At 41.2% G+C, this 9,810-nt stretch overlaps 2 protein-coding genes and 2 long non-coding RNA genes across 9 annotated transcripts in view; 2 read left to right on the forward strand and 2 right to left on the reverse strand.

The window, feature by feature from the left end:
• The window catches only part of LOC135338452 (uncharacterized), a 92,024-nt gene that overhangs the window by 16,944 nt on the left and 65,270 nt on the right, over positions 1-9,810 (reverse strand). Inside the window, exons 1-3 of one of the 2 annotated variants that reach the window (XM_064534590.1) lie at positions 9,346-9,573; positions 7,345-7,637; positions 5,129-5,233 (exon numbers count right to left, since the gene is read on the reverse strand). The exons of the other annotated variant lie outside the window; for it this stretch is intronic. Coding sequence (XP_064390660.1) covers positions 5,129-5,233; positions 7,345-7,637; positions 9,346-9,356 — 409 coding nt within the window. The 5' untranslated portion in view covers positions 9,357-9,573. Of the gene's footprint in view, positions 1-5,128; positions 5,234-7,344; positions 7,638-9,345; positions 9,574-9,810 lie in introns of those variants that run through there. 2 annotated transcript variants of the gene reach the window in all.
• Positions 1,107-8,417, forward strand: LOC135338560 (uncharacterized). Of its 3 annotated transcripts, none has more exons than XR_010395576.1 (5): positions 1,107-1,354; positions 1,548-1,709; positions 1,917-2,055; positions 2,298-2,994; positions 8,322-8,417. It is a non-coding gene; the product is annotated as an uncharacterized LOC135338560 (long non-coding RNA). The 3 variants fall into 3 exon arrangements; XR_010395577.1 differs by lacking the exon at positions 8,322-8,417 and adding an exon at positions 3,584-3,825 and having other exon boundaries at positions 2,298-2,408; XR_010395575.1 differs by lacking the exon at positions 8,322-8,417 and having other exon boundaries at positions 2,298-3,825.
• LOC135338653 (uncharacterized) lies at positions 6,284-6,992 on the forward strand. Its single transcript, XR_010395698.1, has 2 exons — positions 6,284-6,676; positions 6,813-6,992. It is a non-coding gene; the product is annotated as an uncharacterized LOC135338653 (long non-coding RNA).
• The window catches only part of LOC135338488 (keratin-associated protein 5-5-like), an 8,941-nt gene continuing 8,830 nt past the window's right edge, over positions 9,700-9,810 (reverse strand). For all 3 annotated transcript variants that reach the window (XM_064534635.1, XM_064534636.1, XM_064534637.1), the window contains one exon: positions 9,700-9,810. This exon is cut by the window's right edge and continues 4,387 nt beyond it. The gene's annotated coding sequence lies outside the window, so the exon portion shown is untranslated.

Genomic DNA, 9,810 nt, shown 5'->3' on the forward strand with positions numbered 1-9,810 from the left:
ACACAAACAATATTGTATGATGTTACAAAGTGACTGAACACATGATATAAGTGTTCAGAATGTTCTCACGGTGACATGGCTCACTCAGGACTCAATCAGGATCTGCAGAAACTTGTATTTGAGGTTCTATCGGCAGACGCCCTTTTCCCGGGAAATATTTTCTTCACCTACACACAGGTTTACAAATTTAATGGTGTCTCATGATGTCCACTGTTGTACTAACTAGCCTAAACAAACCTATAGTGAAGCTATCAAGACTACAAATGCTACTCTATAGTGACTTACCAGGTTCAGGAAGATGGTCCACCTCAAGTGCGTCTTCCTCAGGATTCTCAGGCTCTTTCTTTTTAGCTTGACCTCTGAAAGGAAGCTTCCTACCTAGCTATGATCCCAGTCACTGTCCTCTCACTCTACAAGGCCATAGGCATCGATATTCTCACTCTGTAGCTTCCCTAGAACCTCCCTGACGTTGTACTACAAAGATCTTGTAGCAATTATAAAACGGTCACTTTTCTTTCGACAATTCTGATCGAACAGTACCTCGAAGCAAAATATTAAAAATACCACGAGGAAGAGCAGCTCAATGTGCATGTGCTGGTACCTGCAGTGTGTGCATAGCTCCAACACAGTGTGCACAATGATTTTTTGAAATTTATCAGTAGCCATGCCGACTATAGTCGGCTAAAGCGGGGAAAGGGTTAATTGTTATACACTAACAAGTTACTATAATAACGATGCAAAACAGTGACCAGTGCAGGCCCTATACCAGTACGGCCACTCACTATTCCGTTTACCGGCCAGTGCTGGCTGTCCCAAACAAGGTTCAATGTAATTTTATACGTATTATTACGGCCGGATATGACGTTTTGGGTGTGGTTTAGCAAATAAAATTGAATTACACTTAAATAGAGAACAGAATGATTCATTATCCTACATTATCCTCGAGACAAGAACCGCAAAAGTAGTAATCCAATCCTAGCATGCAAAGACTGAAAGCCAAAGGTCATAATTATAGTTATGATGAACATGTGACAGTGCCAATGAAAAGGGACCTTAACGCGGGCAGTTGCGAATCAGTTTTTATTGTTGAATCGGATAGAGCGTCCTTTAACCGAATAGCCGCGGTTATGATTTCATACGTAGTACCGCCCACCGCGGAACCAAAATCTAATTAATTTTAAATTACTTTCATTATCAGCTCCTAGCAAAGAAAGATGCGTAGCTAAGAAGCAGTAGCAGTTTTCTGCAGGCAACTTTGTTGCAAACTAGTCTAGAATAGTTATTCTGCCAGGATCTCTGAGTTTTGAACGGAGCAGGTAACCAGCCAAGGCCCCAGCGAAGGATCATTTCACAAGTAAGCTCTGTGTGTGTATAGCGATCATCATTTTCCTAGTCTAGCCTTTAGAAGCCTTTTGAGCTGCTTGTCCACCTACCTAGATAGCCTCTGAGTGTATGAGATATACTGAAAGAATAGTTTAGTTAGTTTAGAGCCTGTTTTTTTAGTGTAGTCTACAAGGTTTGATATTCAAATATTTTCTCTTTTTCAGCATTCGCCTCTAGCAAAGAAAGATGCATAACTTGGAAACAGTGACAGTTTTCTTTATTCAACTTCGTAGCAAAGTAGTCTACAGTAGTTACTGTGTCAGGATCTCCTGGTTTCTAATGGAAAAGTCGACCAGCCAAGGCCAGAGCGAGGGATCTCTTCAGAGGTAAGCTTTGTGTGCGTATTATAGCAAGCATTATGTAGCTAGTATAATATAAGCCTTCATAAGCCTCTGAGCTGATTTAGTATGCTTCTGCTTGCCTAGATAGCTTATGAGTGTGTAAAATGTACTTGTGTAGAAGCTGAGTTAGTTTAGAGCCTGTTTTTAGAGTGTAGTGTACAGTGTTTGATATTCAATTATTATTCTTTTCAGTGTGGCAAAGAAAGGTGCACCCGTACCCCTTAGTAACAGTAACAGTTCTCTTCAAGCTACCTTGTAGCTAGTTACTCTGCCAGGACCTCCAATCTGAACAGTCAACCAGCCAAGGACAGAGCGAGATTTTACTTCAGAGGTAAGCTTTGTGTGCGTATGATTAAAGCGATGCTGTTTTTAGCTTGTACATGGTGTTCTTAGCTGATAATACGCTTACCTACGTAGCTTGTAAAGTGTACTGGCTCCAGCAGTGTGTTGAAGCCGAGTTTAAAATACAGAAGCCTATATGTACGTACGCTCAGCAGTGTTGCAATGTAAAGGGGTCATCATTGATTTGTCTAGCTATCTGTTGGTCTCATCCACAATGTATTCTGTTATCAGCTGTGATGAATACTGGAATTTTGTCTTGAATCGGAGATCGGAAAGTTTGGGCCAACAGATTGGTTGAGATGGTGGGAGTCCATAGTCAGGCCAGGAGTGGAACTGCTTACAGTAAGTGGTGTGCGTGTGTGTGTGTGCGTGCGTGCGCGTGCGCGCACTTGTGTGTATATTTATGTGCGTGCGTGTGTGTGTGTCTGTGTGCGTGCCCGCGCGGGTGTGTGTGTATCTGTGTCTGTTATGTGTGCCCGCGCGGGTGTATGTGTGTGTATGTGTATCTGTGCACACGCGCGCGCTTGTGTGTATCTGTGTGTGTGTGTGTGCCTATGGCCCGACACAGGAAGAGCACGACAGGAGATTGTCAGAGGTACTCTGTAAATTGCAAGACGCAGGCCTCACCATGTGTAAAATGGTACTTTATACCATGCTAAATATTATATGCCTAGGCTTGTGTGAAGTTCCTGCTTGCTTCCAAGGTTACAATTCAATTAGGCTCACTACTCAATTAGGCTCACTGTGTACATGTACAGAGGTTGATTGCATAATAATGTTCTGACCTTTTCAGAAGAAAGAAAGAAAAAGCTTGTTGGGCTTATGAGTGTACTGTTTATGAGTGAGTGTACTGTCTACTTGTGTAAGGACATTTTCTTCCCAACATAATAGGCTTGTTGGTTGTGTTATGCTCCCCAGCTAGGATTAGGTCATAATTTGTCATTAGCTGGCTTGTGTGATTAGTTGGCTTGTGTGTTTGCCTGTGATATGCATTGTAATTCTGTGCCCAAAGTTAAATCTTTTTATGAACTCCCAGTTTGTTGTAGGATCACAATTACTTTATATGTGCCTATGAGTGCCATTGCATGTAAGTTTGCTTGTGGGAGCCTGTACATAATTATGCTAAGGTTGCATGATTCATAATTATTTGGCACCCTTGTATGAGATGTACTGTACTTTGTGTATGGCCATTCTCAATATACTTTTTTAGGTTTGTTGGCTTGTGAGTTAGTGCTGTGTACTAAGTTTTAGTGTGCTGTCTGTTATAGCAATTCAATTATAATTATGTGGCTGAATGTTATTATTCAATAATTATTTAGTGTGTGTATTGATTGCATGATAATCTTTTGATCTTTTAGGCACCACCCCAAACAAAGGTACATTTAAAATTCAATTTCTTTATGGCTGGCTTGTTGGCTGGTGTTTGTCTCTGAGGAGGTTATGTTCTACTGTGTGTAAGAACAATTGATTCTAGAGGTGGTCTGCTTGGTTGGTAATACTCCTTCTTCCTCATGCAGGTCTGTGAAACTATCGTTACTGCTATCTGCCATGGAACCACCACCACCTTATGGGTTTGAGAAGGTCTACTCACTGTGACTACTATCCAGGATACCTAGGAGTACCTCATCCCTTGTGTGCAGAGGCCTCTTAGTCATTGTTGTACTATAGAATTAATTGTAATTGTATTTATTATAATGTATGTTCACTTTTGAGATTGATATTGAAATACAAATTTCACATGAAAATTTCAGCAAATTTTTGATTGCTAACCTATGGTGATCGAACTCAGTACGGCTTCTGTTGACCTTCGAGAGAAGCCTTGCAAAGCTGTGGAGCTCTGGAAGGTTGTAGCTCACCACAAATTAATTAAGAGTAGAGTAATGTGCGGTTGACGCTTCAAAGCGTCAACCGCGGCTACCAGCTATTCACGTATTGACGCTTCAAAGCGTCAACCGCGGCTATTCGGTTAAGCTTCAAAATGATACCAAGATCGACCTCCTAGCTACTTTCTTTCCGGAGATATGTTCGAGGGAACGCTACGAAGGTATTGCAACCTTGAGTAAATGACGCTCAAACTTCATGAATAATTGAAGTTCAATTATTGCCTTCCGGGCACTTCCGTATACTCATAAAGCTTCGTAAAAGATGTTCTGAAGAAGACAAGTTAGTTAGATGAAGGCTAGGCATTCTAGGACTCTCTAGCTAGCTAGTATAGCTATGTAGCTGGATTGCTTGCGAAATTTGACTCAAAATACTCATCCCAAACCTTCGTCTGGGATGGCCATTTATACCTACTATACGGCACTATAATTATATACGGTACGAAGAGCAAGCCACAAGTATTGTTTATAGTTGTTAAGTGCCATCAACACGATTAAACGTATTCTGACTTGTTCAGTTTACTATAATTATATACACCCTCGAGCACTGAAGTGCTAACCCTCGTCTGTTGACAGGAGAATGGAGTGCATATAGCAACCACACAATCAATAGTGTTTGAATTAACAGTAACAGACTCAGTAGATCAATTATTATAGCAAACATATAGAGACTGGTAAAGGATCACTTTAGCTGCATGTATATATACCTCAAATAAAGGTCGCGTGTGGAGCTTGTGCAAGTTCAAGTTATTCCGCGAAACTTAAATGAGCGAAAACTATTATAACGGTCATTTTGCGAAATTTCATATACCCTCAAACTATACCCACTATAATTATATAAGCCATGCACACAACACACCATGACAGTGCATAAGCTATACGGTACGGTATGAAGAGCAAGCCACAAGTATTGTTACAGAGATATAAATAACAGTCGGTCCATCGGTCAATTTCTAAGCAATTATCTGACCATTAACTACTTGCTCGGTCATAGTGTCCTAGCATGCAAAGATTGAAGGCCAAAAGTAATTAGGGTTAGGGTAAAATGTAACATGGAAGGGACAGTATGACTTGTGTAACCTTGACAACGTATCTAGGTACCCTAACCCTCCATTATCAACTTCCCCTGATCATGAACTGTACTTCATTCACATGAATATTGTATTGCATGTACTAACTTACCATTGATATTCACATTGCACTCTGTGATGAGGTACTTGATAGTGTTCAGCTTCCCCCATCTGACTGCCTCTCCCAGTGGAGTTAGTCCACCACTGCCCACAGCTCCTATAGTGGTGAGTGAGGGAGCATTGACACGTACATAGTTCACTAAGTCAAAGTCTATTGTTCTCAAATTCAACTATTCAATAGCTGCGTATGCACTAGACACGTTTAAACTTGGTACATGCATGATGGGGATAATTCCAGGGATGAAACATGTCCCTATCCCCAGATTAGAATGAACATTACCACAATAGTATAGAGTCATAATGGCTGCGTAGCAACCACAAGAACGTTGTCAGTTAAAAACCACGTAGAGGTCAGGGTACAACAACCGTTTGTTCTCAAATCACAAATCACGTGTGTGTGTGTGTGTGTGTGTGGGTGTGTGTGTGTGGGTGTGTGTGTGGGTGTGGGTGTGTGTGTGTGTGTGTGTGTGTGTGTGTGTGTGTGGGTGTGTGGGTGTGTGTGTGGGTGTGGGTGTGTGTGTGTGTGTGTGTGTGTGTGTGTGTGTGTGTGTGTGTGTGTGTGTGTGTGTGTGTGTGTATCACTAACAATGGCAGTCAAACCCACTAGACTATAGTACATATCAGTGAGGTCACTAAACCAGACACAATATAAACGTGTATTTGTGTTTAGGGTATTAAAGGATCATAATTATTATAATAGCAGGGCTTGTAGCTGCAGGAGCAGAAGAGAGGAAGGAGGCCGAATACACCAGCCTTGGTTCATGCACTGCACTGCTTCACCCCACTAGCCATAGAGACGTTCTAGGGCCTAAGTCTAAGACATTTGTTAAGGAATTAAGTGGGCGCGTTGCACGTGTCACGGGAGATCAGAAGTCCTCCCATTACTTACTGCAAAGGCTGTCGGTCGCAGTACAGCGTGGAAATGCGGCCTCAGTGATGGGCACAATGGACTCGCAGACCCTCTCCCTTGAAACATTGGAACTTTGAATTACTACATTATTTATTGTTGTACGAATTACACCTGGTCTGTACATGTATACGTATACTATATAATTATAATTATTATTAATTTTTCTACTAGTATAAAAAAACTAATTATAATAATTATTATCCCACATAATATTATAAAAGCGACTAACTAATTAACCCTTTCCCGGCTTTGGACGACATATGTCGCCCAGCGGACCGAGATTTTTCAAAAATTTGCTGTGCGGGCTGTGTTGGAGCTATGCGCACGCTGTAGGTACCAGCACATGCGCATTGAGCTGCTCTTTCACGTGGTATTTTCAACATCTTGCTTTGAGGTACGCTTTGTGCAGTACTGTCGAAAGAAAAGTGACCGTTTGATGATGACTTCAAGATCTTCGTAGTACAACCTCAGTGGGGTTCTAGAGCTGCTAGACAGTGAGAATATCGATGCTTATGGCCTTGTAGAGTGAGAGGACAGTGACTGGGATCGTAGCTAGGTAGGAAGCTACCTCAAGCTAAAAAATAAAGAGCCTGAGGAGCCTGAAGTAGCTGGACCAAGTTTCTGGATCTGGTAAGTCTAGAGTAGCATTTGTACAACATACTGTATTCTGATAGCTTCAGGATAGCTTCAGTATAGGTTTGCTTAGGCTAGTTAGTACAGCAGTGGATATCATGACCCACCATTGAACTTGTAAACGTGTGTGTAGGTGAAGAACGTTTCCTGGGAAAAGGGCGTCTGCTGATACGACCTCGCAGAGAAGTTTCGGCAGATCCTGATCGAACTATGTCACCGTGAGAACATTGAGAACACTTACTTAGTGTGTATAGTCACTTTGTGCCTTCATATAATATTGTTTGTGTACATAATTGTGAATGTTTGTAAACAATCGCTAATTAGTTGGGGGTGGTCAGTTGCTAGGTAATGATGATGATGTCATGGTACCCCCGGGGTATGGGCTACCTGTAGGAAATAGTTACGAGTGATTTCAATGTATGGTTCATAAGATATGGATTTTTAAAGGAAAACATGTATTTATTCTGTATTATTTTGTTTTAATTAAAGCCGGGAAAGGGTTAAACGAACAGGTGAACATTTCTAGCAATATTGAGTGTTTTGACATAAGCACATAAGCACATGTACATGCATGTGTCTAGCCCTAACCACTATGTACGTTAGTTTAGCTATGAATTGGAGATAATACGGCCTTAAAGTGTTACATGACACACACACTGACTTACCTAGGTCACACTGTCCAGTTGCCATCAGTAACTGGACACACTTCAGGCCTCCCCGGTAGCAGGCATAGTGCAAGGGAGTGTTATTCCAAGTATCCTGTACATTGACATCGATGCCATCTTGCTGTGTGAGTATCTTCACTACATCAGCTTTGTTGGTGACGCATGCTATACGGAGAGCGGTCCATCCATAACTGGACCTCCAGTTGACAGGAGCTCCTCTAGCCAGCAGCCTCTCCACCTTGTCCACATGACCATCACGGGAAGCATCCCAGAGTTGTTCACCCAGATCACGACTATACAGTGTATTGTGGAAGGAGGTAAACAATGAAGGGCAGAAATTATCATTATTATGTACCTACAAATGACAATGAGTAATCTCAGTCTCCAATTAGTGGACTGTTAGGTGGTGAGGAGTGAGTGGGTGTATTATAGAGGATGTGACTGTATTGACCACAATCTTAGGAGCTAGCCTTCACTTGCTAGCTATACCCACATCTAGACACCAGAGGAGCCTGCAACTAATTAGCCATCACTCATGAAGGTCACTCATTAGTTTCTGAGGTTGTCATCTAAATAAGTAATACAGTCATCTTTGCTTCTATATATAGCTAGTAAGCACGAGTTATACTATTATACAGTATAAACAATACATGTAGTGTTAGGAGTACATTATGGTCACAGTCATTATTGGACAATAGAGTGTCTGGATTCATAGATAAGGAGTACTGTATTCATTGTGGCCTCTGAGATAAGGTCACCTCAATGTACACAGCCATTCCACCAAATGTTCACCACATAGTAAACCACGAATTGGAAACAGAAGTCCCTCAAAATAATGTTCACCACTTAGTAAACAATAGATTATAGAGTTAGAGAAGTTACATTGAATCTGCAATGGATCCTCGAAACTATTCGCGTTACTTATGAACGAGGCTGTAATAGGCTTGTTGGTTGTGTTGCTCCCCAGCTAGGATTAGGTCACAATTTGTCATTAGTTGGCTTGTGTGTTTGCCTGTGATATGCATTGTAATTCTGTGCCCAAAGTTAAATCTTTTTATGCAGCAATTAATTTTTGTCGGGTAACTCCCTTAAAATATGAAAGTTGTGTTTCCTTGAGACATCATCTGTAACAGTTTATAACACGCCTAGTCCGTCAGCCACATGTAGTACTTATAATGACTGACAACGTACACCCAGTAAAAAAGATAAATTAGCTAGTAAAGTCATAAGTTAGTTCCCAAGGCTGTTTTAGAGCGTGCTAGTTATAACTACTACAATAGGTATAGACCTTGAATATAAGTAAGTTGCACGGACTAAGCAGCTATTTGTAGTTTATTATGCACTGTGTGTAGAAATAGGTATTGTTGTGGCTCCATTAAACCACAGCGTAGCGCGGATGATACTCGAGGGTACCTTCGTTTCCAACCCCTTTAACCCCTCAATCTATGGTACAACACAACAACTCATGATCAGAGTGTTCCATGGTTCAATGAACTATTTTGTTGTGTGGGTTCTAATGAATAAGAATGGTATGCAGAAACATTAATTTTCTTACAGAGCAATTCTAATGCACCTATCAATGTGTCGCCCCACTATCCTCCTAGGGAGGGGTCAGGCTAACATGGAGGATTTGACCATAACTATACCCCAGGTCAAATTCCCCACATGCATGGGGGAGGATTCTTTGTTCAAATACCCTAATTCCCCAGTCACCACCAGTCACAGCCTCAAGCAGTTGTACAGTCTTTACTACGCAAGGCCAGGTCAAATCATATCAGTATGGGGCCAACATTTCAAGTCAAATTCCCCCGTATGTCCCGGGGGAGCACATTAGGTGCATAATTGCAATCTATATTATTATTTCCCTAATCAGCAATCTCATGGTGTAGTGTGTGATTGATCGAAGCTGTACATGTATACTGATGTATCTTTGTCAACCCTGAATACATACACAGACAGGCCACCAGATATTATGTACACCTTGTAGCTGTACAAGCTCACCTTGCTGCCATTGTCCTGACCTTCCTGACCTGCCCTGGCCTGGGGCGGCCAGGGACTCTAGTAGCTGCAAGATAAGTGTATAGCCCTGATCTGCAGAGTTACTTCAGCTCAATCACAGTCTAGTCTAGCTAGTATCTATTTTGTCAGCTCAAAAAGTCAAGAGCTGACACCTGTACCCAGAAGCTTTGTTTACTTGAGTTTACAAGATACGCCCTTTTTTTAGCTTGATCTGATAATGTTATTTAATATTTGCATAAAATGCATGAATATATAGCAGTAAATTTGTTGAGGTGGTCTCACCAAGAGAGTGTTATACATATTTACGGTATAATATAGTGACCAAAATAGTCACCATTAGTCACCATGATTATAATTATCAAGAAATGCAATGAACAAACATGCATGAAAGAAATGGAAATAATGGTTGTGGTATATACGTAGGTCACTAGTAAGCTAATAAATTAA

This window comes from Halichondria panicea, chromosome 7 (genome assembly GCF_963675165.1).
Source record: "Halichondria panicea chromosome 7, odHalPani1.1, whole genome shotgun sequence".
Lineage (NCBI taxonomy): Eukaryota > Metazoa > Porifera > Demospongiae > Suberitida > Halichondriidae > Halichondria > Halichondria panicea.